This window comes from Dendropsophus ebraccatus, chromosome 1 (genome assembly GCF_027789765.1).
Source record: "Dendropsophus ebraccatus isolate aDenEbr1 chromosome 1, aDenEbr1.pat, whole genome shotgun sequence".
Lineage (NCBI taxonomy): Eukaryota > Metazoa > Chordata > Amphibia > Anura > Hylidae > Dendropsophus > Dendropsophus ebraccatus.
The window spans coordinates 94,180,866-94,198,931 of NC_091454.1; the positions used below are offsets into that span (position 1 = coordinate 94,180,866).

Below are 18,066 nucleotides of genomic sequence, written 5' to 3' on the forward strand. Positions count from 1 at the left end.
ATAACTCTGTCTGTGAAAGGCACCCTAAGGCTGTCACGGGAGTAGATTTCTAACATCAGGCATAAATCCTAAGAAAATTGGTGTACAAAGCAGCCACATCTCCACCCTACCTTAGTGTGTTGGGTGCATGCCAGGGGAAAGGCACAGATTTTTGGTTTGCACATTAATCGGAATTTCCACCTGTTTTCCAGTGTGAACGGGCCTCAACACTGCAACAAGCATTTTCTATACAACAGAATCATGACTGTAGAACAGTGCTTCTCAACCTTTTGATACTGGAGCCTTACACAGAGCAAAGTGATGCCTGGGTCTAATTAACTTTAGTGGAAGGACATGTGGGGGGAAAAAAAACAAAACAAAAAACTAGTGGTCAGCCTAGACTCTGTATAACATTAAGTACAATGTTCCTGTGCCAGATATTGCTGCAGCCAGGGAAAAGACTCTGCAGCCTATAGTACTAATTGGAAGGCTGAAGACTGTCCCCCATATGTGCCTCACCAATAAGCGGAGGACTCCTCGCAGTTTAAGAAGCACTGCTATAGAATAAATGGAGACCATTTGACAGACCCCATTAAAGGAAGGCATTCTGGATTTTTAAAATAAAATGTCTAATGGCAGAGGAATTAAATGAAGCAGTAGAAATAGAATGCTGATCAGCAATGGTACAGTGGTGATAGGCATTTTAGGTTAATGAATTGGAGTACCATTCAGGAGTTTGCACATTTTTAAAGTGTACCAATGGATACATGCCAACAAATGCTGTCTGAAGACACACTTACTGTATCTCCCTTTAAAAGGTTCACATAAGTCACAATGTTTTAACTTTAGTGCATTAACAGTAGGAATGAAGCAAATCACCACTTCGTTCCTATCTGTATTTTGCTCATCAGACTGCTTGCTTAAGGCCCTATTCCACCAAGAGATCTGACAGATTTTCTGCCAAGGATTTGAAGCCAAACTCAGGAACAGACCAATCAGAGAACAGGTCATAAAGGAAAGACTGATTTCTCCTCTTTCCATATCCACTCCTGGGTTTGACTTCAAATCTTTGAAAGAATCTGTCATATCCGTTAGTGGAATAGGGCCTTTAGAAGTCTGCTCTGCTACATGCCGCTCCTCTCCAGGTGCTGGGAAAAGATGAATCCAGTCCTGGGAAATGGAAATTCACAAAGGGGGCAATTTTTGAACCAGTATTCAACAAATGAGCTTTTTAGATGCAACTTTTCTCATCTTTTTTTTTGTGTTAATACTCAAAACTTAAGTCCCAGAGTAGAGCCCAAATTATAATTTGCAACTTTTTTAAAAAAAAAAGTCACACAAACTGATATAAGCCTATGTCTGGTCAGTACCAGGTTAATTTGTTGGCGACAATTTTGACTTTTTACTTAGATGCATTTGCTATCTCAGTGCTACATTTTAAAGGGGGCAATCCAAGGAAAACTGATAACTCATATGGAAAGCATTAGACCTTTCCTAAAATACTTACCTGTCCTTAGTGCACTATCCTGGGAGATCACTGGTCCACTCAAGTGATCCTTCAGCCACCATCTTCTTGCTCCCTGTGATGTCTCAGATCCTCTCTTCTTCCAGTCCTGTGACATAGCTGAAGGGCTGAAGGGATCCCAGTGCGAGCACCCATGCTGCGATTGGCTCTCCTCATTGGCAGCAGAGCACCGAACTACTCCAATTGGCTGACTAGCATGTACCAGCCTCTGCTGCCAAGAAGAGGGAGAGCCAGGCGGAGTATGGGTGCGGTGACATCACCATACACGAAGAGTAGATGCAGGAAGAAAGATCGCAACCAGGAGATCACAAGACCAGACCAGCAGTCTCCAAGGACAGCACACTAAGGACAAGTATATTATAGTATAGCTTGACACAGGGGCGGCATCTAGCTGCAAGTAGGGTTGGCATATCTATGGTGAGACTGCACCATTTACCTACCCCCCTGTATCCTTGAGTCAAGGAGACACTTTGGGGTACATCTACCAACAGCTCTGCAACAGTGCCAGCAGTTTATTAAAGTGAAGCTATTCCATTTGTAATACACTCCGTTCACTGCAGGGCAATTGCAGTTGTAGATCAGTGGGTGCCCTAGTGGTCAGACCACCAGTTATATAAACTGATATGGGAATACCCTTTTAAGCCACATGTCCATTCATTAGATGTAAGGATTTCTGTGACTGTTGCAACAGCCCCCAAACTATTGCTTGGAAAAGTCTGCATAACTATCAACTGCACATAAAAATATAAACATAATACAACTTTCTGAAAATACTAGGTTTTATTCACACCCCAGTGGTAAACAATAACCTTGTTATGTTGACCATCAGATTGCTTTGTAGATCACAGTCACATAAAATACAAAAATCCATAGCATAACAAGCAGATATGATCAATGGACATGGTTGGTAGCAAACTCATTGCAAGGATAAGTTATTCAATGTACCATTTCCAAGGTAGTAACTGTAATTCTAGAACAAAGTCATGAAGGCACAGCTATTGCAAGCTACTTACACCTGTTTAAACTACTGGGCTGAGAAAATACTTTGGTTCCTTAGGAGTTTTATCTAAACAGACTGGTCTGACGGCTGTTGTGATGAATCCGAACTGCTGAGATCTACATGGCAAAGACTTCACAAGAACCAAGACTATGAAGCAGTGAAGAACATGCTTTAAAGGGATTTCTGCATCCTATTACATACTTGGCAGGAAAGTACACTTAATACTAAGTCCAAAGATCTTACCATTTAAACAGATTTTTAGAGGTTTAAATTTTATATATTTTATAACAAAAATTGTTTACTTTATTCTACCAAGATACAAAACATAAGGCTGTAAGTAACTAAGAGTTGTTTAACTTATTACAGTGCAGGTAATCCTCAAGGCCACATATATGCCACTTCATTGCTGCTTGCACTCAGCTGGGTTTTGATCTTTCTGTGAAGAGAAAATACACAAAGTGATCACCAGTTGTCACCAATCCGATCTATACACCATAAATGTGCACCTAAAAGAATCTATCATGGTAAACTTCACAGATTGGTACTGGATAACATAACATACTGAGGAGTAACATATCACTGCAGCACATAAATTAAAATCAAAACACTATTAGGGTGGTATTACACGGGCCGATGGGGGCCCGATAATACCTGTAAACGAGCAGCGATCTGCTAGATCGTTGCTCGTTTACTTGGCCTATTACACGGCCCGATAATCGTTAAACAAGGGCTGCAGGGACATCGTTACCGATGTCCTTGCAGCCTTTGTTTAAACTGTATACATACCCAATCCATGGTCCAGGGTTCCTCTTCTTTTCTCCCCGGGTCCGCGCACTTCAGCTTCACAGCGGCTTGTCTCTGCTGACAGGCCGCTCGGCCAATCACTGGCTGCGGCGGTTCCGGCCTGTGATTGGCCGAGGGGCCTGTCAGCCGACACAGGCCAATGAGAAGCCGGAGTGCACGGGACCCGGTAAGAAGCTCTGAGGAAGAGGAACCCTGGACCATGAATTAGGTATGTATTCATCTTTGCTAATAGTCAGCGTCGGCCACGCACCGCTATTACACGTAGCGGTGCACGGTCGGCGCCCGACGATTATAGGTCTGAACTTATATCAACGATCAGCCGATGACAACGATCGGCTGATCGTTGTCTTTAGTACACGGAACGATAATCGGCCGAATCGGGCCAATCGTTCCGTGTAATAGTACCCTTAGATTGCAATAAAAATTCTAACTTCCAGGAAACTATGGATAATGATAAAAGTGTGAGATCACTTATTTAACTGTGCCATAAACCAGCCAGCGCAAAGACAAAAAGGCAATGAACTTGACCCACAAGTGTAAATAAATATAACCTGCTAGATAGCCAGAATCTTGACAGTAAGGAATCTGTCACCAGGTCTCGAGTTTCCCCCTACAAGGGTTTACCAGGACAGATCGTAAAATATTAAATGCCCAGACTCATCCAAGCCACTGACTGCCGTATCCAGAAGAAAAAGCCTTGGAACTCCTACTCGACATCTACTTTTGGATACTGGATCAAGCAAGTGGCTTAGATGAGACTAAGTATTTAATAATTCTACTTTTGGATACTGGATCAAGCAAGTGGCTTAGATGAGACTAAGTATTTAATAATTTTACCATCTGATGTGTCAATTTAAAGCATACACAACCAGACTGATTTTCTTGTACTGTGCTTAAACAGCTTTTATGGGGCACGTAGCTGGTTAGTTGTTTTCTGATGGGCTATAAGGCCCTGGACAGTAATATTTTGGTCTCCTGACAAACCCCTGTGAGGAGAAAAACAGGTTTATGTAGGTGACAGATTCCATAGTTGTGCACACTTTTCAGAATGTCCACCTAATGCAGTCATTTAAAACTCTGGCCCGTGGTGGCATTATTTTTGGCCCGCCACAATTTTACATTGCTGTGTTAAATCTGGCCCTCCCGACCTTGCAGCAGATTATATGGGTTGTCCTGATGGGCGCTCAGACCGCCCATATTATAATCTCGTAGGCCACAGGTTTGGACCCTATACAAGACTATTTTGAGGGCTGGCTACTATGTAAGACACTAATGGAGGCTGGCTACTATGTGGGCCTCCAATAGTAGGCCTGGCTAGTATGTGGGGCACTATTGGGAGGAGGACTACTACATGGGGCACAAATAAGGGATTACCTACTGCTTGAGGGATATTGGTAACTACCATGTGGGGACAATTACTTTAGGATAGGCAGTGCCAGGAATGCTGCACGCAAGCTTTAATATTAAGGTTGGCCCGCGACTTTGTCCAATTTCTTAATTTTGGCCCACTGTGTATTTGAGTTTGACACCCCTGACCTAATGTATTCACAGCTGGATGTACAATAGGAAATACTCAGGCAACTGAATCAGAAAGAACCTAGGTGGTGATTCTGAACTACTCCTCAACACATGCAACACACAAGGTGGAAATTTCTAACTGCTTTTACTGTGTGAATGGGCCCTTAAAGAGAAAACCTCCAAGTGCCCAAAAAAAAAAAAAAAAAGACACTTTAATGCCAAGTAGTTCGCCTTTGGTGACAGAATTTGTAAAAAGCATCTCTATACAAGTGGATTTCACATCAAATTACATAATTGTAACAGGTCTGACCCAATGCCTATCACTAATTGCATTTAATGTGCATTATCTAAAGCTATTTACTGTACTCTGTAAAGTGCTTCTCAAACCAAGCCAGACCTTGCTCGCGAGACATCAATCAAGTGTTGCGAAGGAGTGACAGACAATATTTTGTCAGCATTAACTGCTCAATGCTGAGGCATGTATGGTTTAAGTCAATTAGGTTCAAGAAAATAAGCACAAGCAGCAAGTTCAGAATTTAGGATACAAATAAAAGCTAAAAGGACACTAGTTTAAAGTGTTTGAGAAGCTCGTCTCTAGAGTACTTTGTATGCATAGTCTTTTCATTTTTAATATTTCAACTGTGTTTAGGCAAATACATCACTATGAAGCACTGTATTTCTAGTGAAGATATGTGCAGTTTATCAGGTATTAGTCTGCTTTTGGTTCACCTGCACACACCATTAGTGTATTAAAATACTCAGTGACAAGTGATACATACCCAGGAAAAGAATTCTACTGGCACCATTTAAACCTAGTAAGGAAAAATGTCAAGGGTAGACACAGTATGCTTTTTTTTTTTACTGTAAACTCAAACCTCCATGTTAACCAAAACAGATGCATGCTTTAGGGTAGGATTTACAAAATTGCATTCTACCAGTCAAAACACTCCAAACACATTCCAAACAGGTTTTTGGAAACTAGTGCAAGGGGGGGCGGGGCGGACGGACGGACGGACCACAGAACACATTAAAACATGCACCCTTACCTTCGGTTCATAATCTGGATCGTTTTCCTCATCTGCCTCCTCTTCTCCTTCCTGCAGAACATTAATTGCATTTACAAAAGTTTTAATGGCAAAAGGCCAGCTTAGCAATAGCAAAAATTGTTATTTACCTCATCATCTGCTTCTTCACCTTCTTCATCATACTAAACATTAAGGTGTAAACAAAACAAACAATTAGGAACAGGCTGGATAACAAAAAAAGGTGACCTCTTTCTCAGACCCTTTCTGGGCAAGATAGGACAACTGTTTTTGCTGATAGAAAGCAGTGTACGATAAAGCTCTTTTCATATTGAGAAGCCCCATTTCAATCCTACACTTTTTGTGGCAACTTTTAGAATGTTTATGCAAATTAAAAAAGCCAATAGGGCATTCCTCTGGTCTGCAAAAACAGAGCAATGTGAGCCAGCCATCTAAATAGTGGGTGTTTACGTGAAAGCATAGCAGTGTTTGTTATAAGAGGTTGAACACTGCTGGGTATTTGCAGCCCTGGGAAATATGCAGAAGGTTTTTTCAAGTTTCCATAAAACCTCTTATGCTTAAAAGTAAAAGACAAATAAGATTTAATGTAGGGTAAGCAACGCTGTTGTAAACTGCCTTCAATAAGAGCTGACAGGTCACCTAGAGTAAAGCAAACTTACATCATCGTCATCATCTTCAATAGCTTCACCAGTGAAGTAAAGAACTGATCGGGGAATTATACGCTCACGCAGGAAGTGTCCTATTTCAAAGTCTGCAGTGAGAATTGCCTCTGCATCATCATCCTAGGAAAAGATGAAATGTTAAAAAAAAACCTCCAACAACTAAATGCAGCAGATGTTAAAGGGCTTTATGCTGCAACATAAATTTGATACGGCAAAAAAGCATCTGCACATCACGGTAAATATACCTACTGATCATAACACTGGCCACAATGTACAAAGCAAACTGCACATATGGATACAGCAGGTACATTAAGTCATGCACTATTCAATCATTAAAGTAGTGTTGTCATGAAGAAAAATGATGCCCTTTAAATAAAACAGTTACATGTGTCACTTTTCACTTACAATTCTCTTGACCAATTAGCTTTAATTAAAAGCTGATCCAACCTTTAGCATGCCCGAGTCCATCCAAACCTGAACGATCGGCATTTGATTAGCGGTGGCTGCTGAAGTTGGATAAAGCCCTAAGGCTACGTGGAAAACATGGATATAGTCATTGGCTGTATCCATGTTTTCCAGACAACCTTAGAGCTTTATCCAACTTCAGCAGCCCCAGCTAATCAAATGCTGAACGATCGGGTTCGGATGAGCATGCTCGATGTTCGCTCATCTCTAGTGGCATGCTTTACAGCAAGACTCATCAACAGGACAATAGACAAGTCTGCCCCCTTTAAAATGAATGTGAACCAACAAGTGCGCTCTGTGACCTTTGAAAAAGTCCATCCATAGTGAGCACCTATTGTCTCCTGAATTTACTGATGTCATGTTGCTCCAATGCTGTACAGATCACTTTACAGCAGCCTCATATCACCAGAGACAAAACAGGAAGCCTCAATGGCAAGTATATGGCAAGATATGGATATTATAGATTAAAAGAAAAAAAAAAAAAGTCACCAAAAGAGAATTTTTTTTTTAATAAAAACATTTAAAAACAAGTCATTTTCTTAAGGCCCATTCCCTTTAACAAAGCAAGTATTGCTAAAATGTAATCGACAATATATGTACTAATCCCATCTGCCTACTTCATTTTGATGACCTGTTGCCTTTGGATATCCATTAAAGGGATTGTCCACTTGGATATCCATTAAAGGGATTGTCCACTTTATATTAAAAGTGGTGTGTGTAGTGCAAGCGTATTCACATAACCGACAGCAGCTCCCTGTGTACCCAATAGGGCTAATATCAGACTTCCTTTACAGAAAGGCTTGGGGGCATAAATATATAGTCTATCCTCTTGACATAATTCTAAAACATTACTGAGTGTACTTTGTGACCTTCCAAGAGGTCATTTCATAGCAAGCTGCTATTGTCTCCCATCTACTGGTATAAAAAAAAAATCAAACTGGGACAGCACTGGAAAAAGTGGAAAAAAATAAAGATTTAGATGGAGTGCACGTCTCACTGCACAGGACTATTCCGTTCGGTTTCAACCCAATAGTAAACGTAGGAGACAGCACTTCTTGTGAAAAACCGTGATTTTTTTATTCACATCAGACGCAACGTTTCGGCTGGTACTTCAGCCTTTCTCAAGCGCTTGAGAAAGACTGAAGTACTAGCCGAAACGGCGAGTCTGATGTGAATAAAAAAAAAAAAAAAAAAAAAATATCACGTTTTTTCACAAGTAGTGCTGTCTCCTACATTTACTATCCCATCTACTGGTGTCACCTGACGCAGCAATGCTGTACAGATCACTTTACAGCAGCCTCTTATCACCAGACAGAACAGCTTCGTTTTAGCCCCAGTAGTGACAATAAAAAAAATAAAAAGCTGTCAGGATTTTAAAATAGACATATGGAAAGTTAGGGGAAAAAAAATAAAAGGGGTTATCCAGTGCTACAAAAACATGCCCACTTTCCCCCCTCTCGTCTCCAGTTCAGGTGTGGTTTGCAATTAAGCTCCGTTTACTTAAATGGAACTGAGTTTAAAACCACTCCCAATCTGGAGACTAGAGGGGGAAAAGTGGTCATGTTTTTGTAGCGCTGGATAACCCCTTTAACCAAAAATTAAAGGGAATGTGTAATCAGAAAATGATTTTTACGTTAAACATATTTGTCAAGTGCTACAAAAGTATATACATTAAGAGGACCAAGTGTCAGACTTCATTCAAGTAACTACCCAACTACTATATGATTGATGCACAGAGTAGACCTCCAATGCTAAATGGACACAGAGGGTGCTGTATGTCGTGCAGGAAGTGTTTTTTTCCAGTCTGTACAGGTTTCTCTGGAGAGGTTTTCTATAGGGATTTGCTTCTGCTCTGTACAGTTCCTGTCTCAGACAGTGCTCTCTGCTGACACCTGTTTCAGACTGGAAAGAATACATCAATTCCTGCAAGACATACAGCAGCTGATAAGTACTACAATACTTGAGATTTTAATAGGTGTTTCAAATAAACTGGTGCCAGAGATTTGTTAGAAAGTCTTTAGGGAACTAACCCTTAAAAGGGATACTCTGGAGGATCACCAAGGAGGGGGTGTAGATTTAAGCCGGTGCCCGGATTGCACCGCCTGGTGCTCCTGTCCCACGGCCGCTTCCTGTCAGAGCTGCCGCATGAGACGTCACATCTCAAGCGGCAGCTCTGACCAGGAAGCGGCATTGGGACAGGAGTACCGGGCGGTGCGATCCGGGCACCGGAGCCGGAACGGGGGAGGTAAGTGACCTCCGGCTTCAATTTCCACCCCCTCCCCGGAGTACCCCTTTAAGGATATGCTCCCACACAGTATTTTTGCACCAAAATCAGGAATAGATTGAAAACACAGAAAGGTTATGTTCACACACTGCTGGAATTTAGTAGAAGGCTGCAATTTAACATTAACAGTTATTTTAAAACAGCTGTTAAATGAAGATTAGGAGATTGCTTCTTGAGTACAGAAGGAGGCTTTTTCGGCTAATAAAACCTATTACAGAGTTTCTTAAAAATCGCTTATACTACTGATTTCTGCAATAAAAAAAAAAAAATATATGACAAGTTACGCTTTAAATATGAGGCAATCATTCCCAGGTAATATGGAGTTTAAGAGCAGACCTACACAGAAAACGCACATAAAAATGTTTAAAATTTTAACAGAATTACTACAAATTGCATGTCTTACCAATTCTCCATTTTCTGGTACTAAAGGATAAAAAAAAAAAATAATTTGCATTAGAACTGTACTCTATAGTCCTTTAAAATATTTAGAAAGAATTTAAATGACATGCACAATATGGAGCAACTTTAAATTTCTGTCCCTGACTGCCTTTAAACCTTCAGTGTAGACAAATTTTCATTTTCGCTGTTTTCATCGGTTTGTTTTTGCCTGCTCACCTTCTATAAGTCTTAACACAGGAATGGGAGGTTTAAAAATAAAGACCATTTACCTCCCTGGATCCAACTCGCTCCCATCTCTTCGTTGGGACATTTCTGGGATCTGTTTGGCTGGGCTGGCCTGCAACACCACATCAGTTACTGCAGCAGAGTAGCTAATTGGCTGGGCAGCCTGCAATATCATAACAGGTCCTGGAGGCAGCCACACCGTGGAACAGAGCGGGAGAGACAAGTGGTGCTGCAGGAGCCAGGGAGGTAAGCGTGCTTTATTTTAATCCCTTTAGGACCGGGCAAATTTTCATTTATGAGTTTTAATTTTTTCCTTGTGTTTAAAAGGCCATAGCACTTGCATTTTTTCACCTACAGACCCACATGAGCCCTTATTTTTTGCGCCACCAATAGTACTTTGCAATGGCAGGCTTAATTTGTCCATAAAGTATGCTGTGGAACTGGAAAAAAAAAAAAAAATTTCAGCAAAATTGAAAAAAAGAATTTTTTTTCATTTTGGGGGTTTCGTGTTTACGCCATTTTAGAACAAATGGCATGTTATACATGTTCCTGACCTCAGTACAATTACAATACGTAATTTATATGACTCATTTTTATCTGACAGTTTTTAAAAAAAGTAAAACCTTTAAAAAAAAATAAAAAAAGTGTTTTTAAAATTGCTCTATTCCCAGTCTAACGCTTTTACCTTTTGGTCTATGGGACTGTGAGGAGTCATTTATTGCGCCATGATCTGATCTTTCTATCGGTACTTTACTTTCATATATATGTGACTTTTTGATCACTTTCTACAAAAAGTGCAATTTTGCACTTTGACGGGCCTTTGCACGTCGTCTACCGTGCGAGATCCGGAATGTAATCATTTAACGCTTCGGGCTATACCATATATTTATAAAATGGGAAAAGGGGGATGAATCAAAATTAGGCGAAGGTGTTTTTTTTATTAATAAAAACACTAACATTATACTTTAACATTTTGTACCCCTGGCGGATTTTCAGTATTACTGCAGTCAGGTTTGACAGCTGCATTTAAATGTATAATTAGCGGGCGCTGCGGCCCCTCTTTGGACGCCCACACTTGCATTAGGACGTAAATGTACCGACTGATGCGGAAAGGGGTTAAAAACACCCCATCCCTAGGTGCATATGTATATTTTATTTATTACAGAGCCGTTGCCCAGAGTACTGCTTTTGGGGTTGTGTCATTGGAGGGGAAGGGGAATATTTTACTTATGCTATGAATGCATTGTTTTGATAACCTATCGCTATGAATCGTTACAACCTGCCTTTGGGCACCCACTATCAAGTGTAAGAGTGCCTATACACAGATTTGACAAATTTTTGCAGCCAAAGCCAGGAATGGATTTGAAAGAAATCTCAGGCCTTATGCACACATTCAGTATTTTTTTTCCAAGTCTGTAGATTCCTACCGCTATCCACCCGTACAATCCGCTAAAAGTTACAAAATTGGGCATATGTAGTGCATCAGTTTTTTTCTGTAGAAAGTTAGTTATATTCTAATCAAATTTTTATGGTACAATTTGGGTGTTGGAACTTTCTAAATTATTTTTGAGACCAAAAAAATAGCAATTTTCATTTCATGCACAGTAAACCATAGAAGTGACAAAACAATATTTTAAACCATTCCACGTGTGGCTATGAAATATTTGGTTTTATATTTTTCAAAACTGAACACACCTAAAACCCCTAGGGGCGACAAATCACTCTTTGCAAGCAATCTTTAGCTAGGCAGATTGTGTAGGTGCATCTGACTCATGAGTGCTGAGGCAGACTGTGCCAGCAGACTTACTATAGCTGGCATAGAGGCCAGTAAAGTAAAGATGTCTGGCTGTCATAGTAACGAATACGCAACTGCATTGTGGAGGTGCAGATCAGTCAGACACCCGTCAAATAGGTCAGTGAGCCACTTTAGTGATTACCCTGTTCACTTAACCATCTAATGGCTGATCATTGATCACAACACTCAAATACTGGCTGCTGATAGCAGCAGGTACCCATGGGTATGATGCACTGCACATGCATGGTGCCTAGCATTAAGAGGTTAACTACCAATCTGTGCCAAACTTACCTTCAGGAGGACTAAAGAAGTTGAAGAATGAGTCATTGGGAACAGTTTTTGTGACCGTCCTTACTGTACCTCGGCCCTTGTGTTTTTGTTTCTTTTTTATGGTCTTCAGAGTAACATTTTTGCCCTTTTTCCAGTCAATCTGGCATCTGACGAAACAAAGCATTTTTCATTACAACTAATGCACATTGAAGCAGAACAAAGTGTTCAGACAGCATAATAAAATGAAAAAAAATAAAAATGCATTTCTCTTAAGCCAATTACAGAAGTCTCTAATTACAAGTTGTAAAGAACGTCACTTATGAAAGCTTAGAAATAATTTTAAAAAAGCCACTTGTTGACAGAGAATGGTCACATTCTTCCACATGCACAAAAAAATTGAGACTTGTGGGCAAAATTCAGGACACTGCACAAAAAATAAACTCTGCACAAGTAGTTGTAACTTTCTTGTGAAAAGCACTGATAGCTTCCCACCCTCCCCTCACAAAAGTGTGTTAGGCGCGCCAAATATATCTAACCCAATAAGGTAACCCAATTGGCACCTCTAAAATATCATGCATCAAGGTCCCCTTCTGGCTTACTCTAGAAGTGCCCGATTACCCTTTCACCCTACAAGCTCTGGTACGGACCTACCCACATTTCAATCAACCCATCATATTGAGATTCATTGTATTGAGATGGTTTCATGGCTTGAGAAAGGCTTGTCCGTTGTTATACAAGCCGAAACGCGTTGCCTCAATAAACCGCTACTTTATTATCCCACTGGTTGGATGTTGAATCTTGTGGACATCACGATACATCTGCGCCACGACACTCAAGGAGCACTTTGGAGGTTGGGGGTCGGTCCTTTGACTCCCCTCAGAACTCTTGTTGGATCTACCCGCTGACAATTGGGTCAGTTGGAATACTCCGAGTGACATCGGCTGCGGTGTATATTGTGAGCCTTCAATAGTGTTGTGCCTATACTAGCACAACACAAAGATGAGTGCATCTGCACACACATTTTTAAGATATTTGCCTGAGTGATATTTCACCAGAAGGCGCTTTTCCGTCCTTTCTTCTAATCAACCCATCATGAAACATTCTTTACGTCTGTGGAATAATGCAAAGTACTCTGCCAGCATTTGCTTCTTGGCATACCAAACACAGACCTCTTAAGATATCACTTTCTTCCCATCAGTGTACCTACAAATCAAAAGCTATTTCACTCCTACATAACCACACCCCCTTGGGCATATAGGCTGCGCTGACCCCCACATCCATTTTTATTACCATCCTTAAGTCTTGTCTAATTGAAGACAGACAATCCCTTTAGTGCAGGCATGTCCAAAGTCCGGCCCGCGGGCCATTTGCGGGCCATTTGCGGCCCGCGTTCCGAACTTTTACGCCCCCCCCAGGTATCCGGCAGCAACACGCCACTCTAGTGCACAGAAAAGGAAAGCCGAAATCTCGCGATGTCCAAGATTTCGGCTTTCCTTTCCCGTGCACTAGAGCAGTGTTTTCCAACCAGTGTGCCGTGGGCGCAGACCCCTCACCTACTGGCCCGGACGTGCTCCTCCAATCAGGGGAGACCAGGAGCGTGGTGCGCCACAGCTGGAAGCAAAATGTTACAATGCTAACAAGTGCCGCTATGGATTGCAGGCATTGGTGAGGTGTGCCATATTTGAGACTGTCCTGTAGTTTAGGTCCTAAATTTATACTTAAAGTGACAATGTAAACCCCTTTTTGCATTATGACTTTTCTACACAGGTGTAAAGGGAAAATTTTGCAGTTTTCATACATTTTATATCATAAGTCATGGTGCTTGTTGCAGTAGAAGTGATCTTTCATCATCTGCGGACTGTGCTAACTGGGTGGGTCTTCACAGCTGAAGAGCCACTTAGCCCGCCCACACCACCACAGTTGCATAGGCCTTGCCCATCAACGGCCATTAGAACAGCCCCGCCTAAAGGTGTTGGCGGGTGCCTGTGTGCCGGTGACGTCCCAGGGGCGGGACTAAGTAGCGTCCAGATAGCACAATCTGCAGATAAAAGATCACTTTTAACTGGAACAAGCACCGTGACGTATGTTATAAAATAAGGTATGAAAACTGCTAAATTTACCCTTTACACCTGTTAAGAGAAGTCAGAATGCAAAAAGGGGGTGACTGTCACTTTAAGCCTGCATGGTAACAGGTTTATCACTGACCCTACAACCCATGGGAAGCCTTATTTAATTTAACCATTGAAGTCATGCCTGCAAGTATTAGTTTTTCTTGCTACCAAACAATGACGTGAAAAAAATTTAAACTACTTAGAAGCATGTAGACTGCTAGACTACTATATGGGATGAGAAACTGATGGCCCTCGAAATAACCCCAAGAGCCTAAAACCTTTAAAGGGATCTGGTCCTCATCCAGTCGTTAAGTCATGTCTCAACCATGTTTTAAACGGCAAGATGCTTCTGTAATCTTTAAAGAGGTAATTCAGGCTAATAAACAATTTGCCCTTCCATTCCTTTGTACCCGGACTGTACATTGCCATTTTTTTCCCAGAAACTCCTGTCCACAGTTTGGTGTGGTTTTGCAGCTCTGTTCCACTGAACTTAAAGGGGTTATCCAGCGCTACAAAAACATGGCCACTTTTCCCCCTCTCGTCTCAGATTGGGTGGGGTTTCAAACTCTTGTTCCATTAAAGTAAATGGAACTTAATTGCAAACCACACCTGAACTAGAGACAAGCGGGGGAAAAGTGGTCATGTTTTTGTAATACCACATAGCTGAGGACAGGTGTTTGTGTTTTTGGAAGATACTGTTCTATTTCTGTAAAAACCCCTTTATGCCCTTAGACCCTGTTACATTCACATTAGCTCCCGTGTAAGCAGTCATATCTTACCTGCAAGTTTAAAGGAATGACAGATTCGAACAAGAACACAGAAATTAGAGAGCTTAAGTTACTTACCCTGTACAGCCCATAATTTCTGGTCCATCAAAAGAGAATGGATCTGATTCATCAGGTTCTGACCTCATTTTGTAAGTCTTTGTTAAGACTTCATTTGTGAAGAACTCATTTGGCTCAAAGTGGAATTCTAAAGTGAAACTCTTGGGTGTAGGGGAAAAAAAACAAACACATTACAATGGTAGTTTACACAATTAACAAATTGTAATTACTGTCATAACTTTCCAAACCTAAAACAGGTGATTAAAAATAACACAAGTCTGCAATTTACCCCGGTCTCCTGAAAGCAGCTTTTTAGTCTTGCACCAACTTGGGGGTGGCAAACCTACCATCAAGTTTGGCATTTGAAGTTTTTTTTTTTTATATACTAAAACACACACCAACTTTATTTTCCTATTAAGGGTACTCTGGGCTCCAGCCACTACTTCCAAGATTGACTCGCAGTTACAGCCAATCGATTGCTGCAGTGCTATCCAACCTCAGTTATTGGCCGAGCAGGCTGTCACGACCAAGACAATTCCATTTTGGGAGTAGCAGCCACAGTATTCAGCGTTTTTATGCTATTCACAATGTGGTAAAATGTACAAATCCATATGCTTTAGATTATACACAATTGTTTTAAAGAGGTAAAATAAAAGCTAGCACATTTTGTCTATGGGAGCAGGCCATCATTTAACAGCAAAAGGTTAGACAGCAGGCATTCACCATTGAAATCCTGTAGTTGGAACATAGCTTAAGGCCTTATTCACACATTTCATAAGTTTGTGGATCTACAATAGGAAAGAAAGGATATGCAAAACCGCTTACACCTCTTGAGCAAACAGATGTCCCTTCAACTAAAGTCCGGCTCAATCAAGGAGTCTTAACTTTCACTGGGGATTTTTTGCCCAACAAGCTCTCCAAAAGGAAAGATTTCCCATCTGCAGACAGCCGTTTCAGGGTTTTTGCCCCTCATCAGTGCAGAGCAGGGTGTTAGCTGGCTAGTGAGAGGTCTATTAACATGGGTTCAAAGGGGTAGTGACTCTACTTAAAGAGAGGTGTGAGCTATTTTGCATATCCTTTCTTCCCAGAATTCTCAGTCTTTATGACACGCTCGTTAAATGGGTTATCTAGCACTACAAAAACATGGCCACTTTTCCCCTACTGTTGTCTCCAGTTTGGGTGGGGTTTTGAAACTCAATTCCATTGAAGTAAATGGAGCTTAATTGCAAACTACACCTGAACTGAAGACAACAGAAGAAGGAAAGTGGCCATGTTTTTGTAGCGCTGGATAACCCATTTAAAGCGTAACTACCCCATTGAACCTGGATCTACAATGAAACAAATTTACAACCCATTGATTACTATTGGGCTATTCACATTATCTGCAGTTTTACAGAGTGCAGACAATACGAGACCTGGAATTTTAAGCAGATGTTACATCCGCAAAAGATACAGATCACCTTAATTGAAGCCATTTCTCGCAAATATTGGTCCAAAAAAAATGACTGAACGTGGGAATGAAACCTTAAGATGTACTTAAAGGAGAAGTCCGGAGAAGATTTTTATTAAAGTATTGTATTGCCCCACAAAAGTTATACAAATCACCAATATACACTTATTACAGGAAATGCAGTGTTTTTTCCCTGCACTCACTACTGCATCAAGAGTTAACTTCCTGGATAAAATGGTGATGTCACGACCCGACTTCCAGAGCTGTGTGGGCTGTGGCTGCTGAAGAGGATGATGGCAGAGGGATGCTCAGTGTCCCCCTGCCATCATCCTCTCCAGCAGCCACAGCCTGCACAGCTCTGGGAGTCAGGTTGTGACATCACCATTTTATCCAGGAAGTGAAGCCTTGATGCAGTAGTAAGTCCAAAGGAAAAAAATAAAAGCACTTTATAAGCATTTTACTGTAAGTGCATATTGGTGATTCGTATAACTTTTGGGGGGCAATACAATACTTTAATAAATTTTTGCAAGACTTCTCCTTTAACCCCTATTAGGACTGAGCAAATTTTCATTTTTGAGCTTTCATTTTCTTTCCTAGGGTTTAAAAGGCTATAGCAGTTGCTTATTTTCATCTACAGACCCATATAAGCCCTTGTTTTTTGTGACACCAATTATACTTTGCAATTACAGACTTTCCATAAAATATGCTGTGAAACCAGAAATAAAAATTTGTGCACTGAAGTTAGGGGGAGGGGTGTAATTCTTTTTAATTTTAGGGGTTACGTAAAACTGACGTTATCCATGTTCCTTAAGTCAGTACGATTACAACCATGCGTAACTTTGATAACTTATTTGACAATGTTTAAAAAAAACTTAAAAACCTTTTGAAAAAATCTAAAGGCATTTAAAATTGCTCTATTCCCATCCATAATTCTTTTATTGTTTGGTCTATGGGGCTGTGGATGGTGTCATTTTTTGAAGCATGATCTGTTCTTTCGATACCTTGTTTGTGTATGACATTTTGGTCACTTATTACAATTTTTCTGGATTTGAAGTAAACAAAATTGCGCAATTTTGCACTTTGGTGTTTTTTGTGCTACCGCAGTTTACAGTGCCTGATCAGTAATGTCATAATAGATTGGGCGATTAAGCATGTGGCGATACCAAATATGTAAATTTTTATTTTTACTTATAAAATGGGAAAGGGGAGTGATTTAAACATTAGGGGAGTTGTTTTTTTTAATACACATTAGAAGTGCTAATACAACTACACTTATCCATTATATAGATCAGTGTAGTTCACATAATACATCACTAATTCATTAGATCAGTGCTATATTAGTCTGGTCTGCAGCAGACCAGATACATTGATTGCCGAGCTGGGATCAGCATCATTCTGGCAGGGAACCCCCGGCCGAATCAGAAGGGATCCCCCCCCTCCGCGATCGCATTGCGGGGGGTGGGGGCGAGATCACCAGGGATAGGGGACAAATACTATTTAAATGCAGCCGTCAGCTTTGACAGCTGCATTAAAATAGTTAATTAGCCGGGAGCATCATTCGGCCACGTTGGCTAATACACCCAGTTCCCGACATAGCAAGCGATAGCCGCGCACTGCGGAGGGGGCTCGCGCCGGGAGCCCTCTCTGCTTACCCTTAACGGCAGCAGGACAAGTATACTTGTCCTGCGTCATTAAGAGGTTAAAATTGCCCC

The 18,066-nt window shown here is 41.0% G+C and overlaps 1 protein-coding gene across 3 annotated transcripts in view; it reads right to left on the bottom strand.

The window, feature by feature from the left end:
- Positions 1–2,265: 2,265 nt before the first annotated feature.
- NAP1L1 (nucleosome assembly protein 1 like 1) overlaps positions 2,266–18,066 on the bottom strand; it is a 34,845-nt gene continuing 19,044 nt past the window's right edge. For 2 of the 3 annotated variants that reach the window (XM_069975383.1, XM_069975374.1), the window contains exons 9-15: positions 14,926–15,065; positions 11,991–12,136; positions 9,684–9,703; positions 6,529–6,651; positions 6,001–6,033; positions 5,873–5,923; positions 2,266–2,940 (exon numbers count right to left, since the gene is read on the bottom strand). In XM_069975383.1, coding sequence (XP_069831484.1) covers positions 2,905–2,940; positions 5,873–5,923; positions 6,001–6,033; positions 6,529–6,651; positions 9,684–9,703; positions 11,991–12,136; positions 14,926–15,065 — 549 coding nt within the window. In that variant the 3' untranslated portion in view covers positions 2,266–2,904. Of the gene's footprint in view, positions 2,941–5,605; positions 5,639–5,872; positions 5,924–6,000; positions 6,034–6,528; positions 6,652–9,683; positions 9,704–11,990; positions 12,137–14,925; positions 15,066–18,066 lie in introns of all 3 variants that reach the window. The other variant, XM_069975391.1, reaches the window with a different exon arrangement.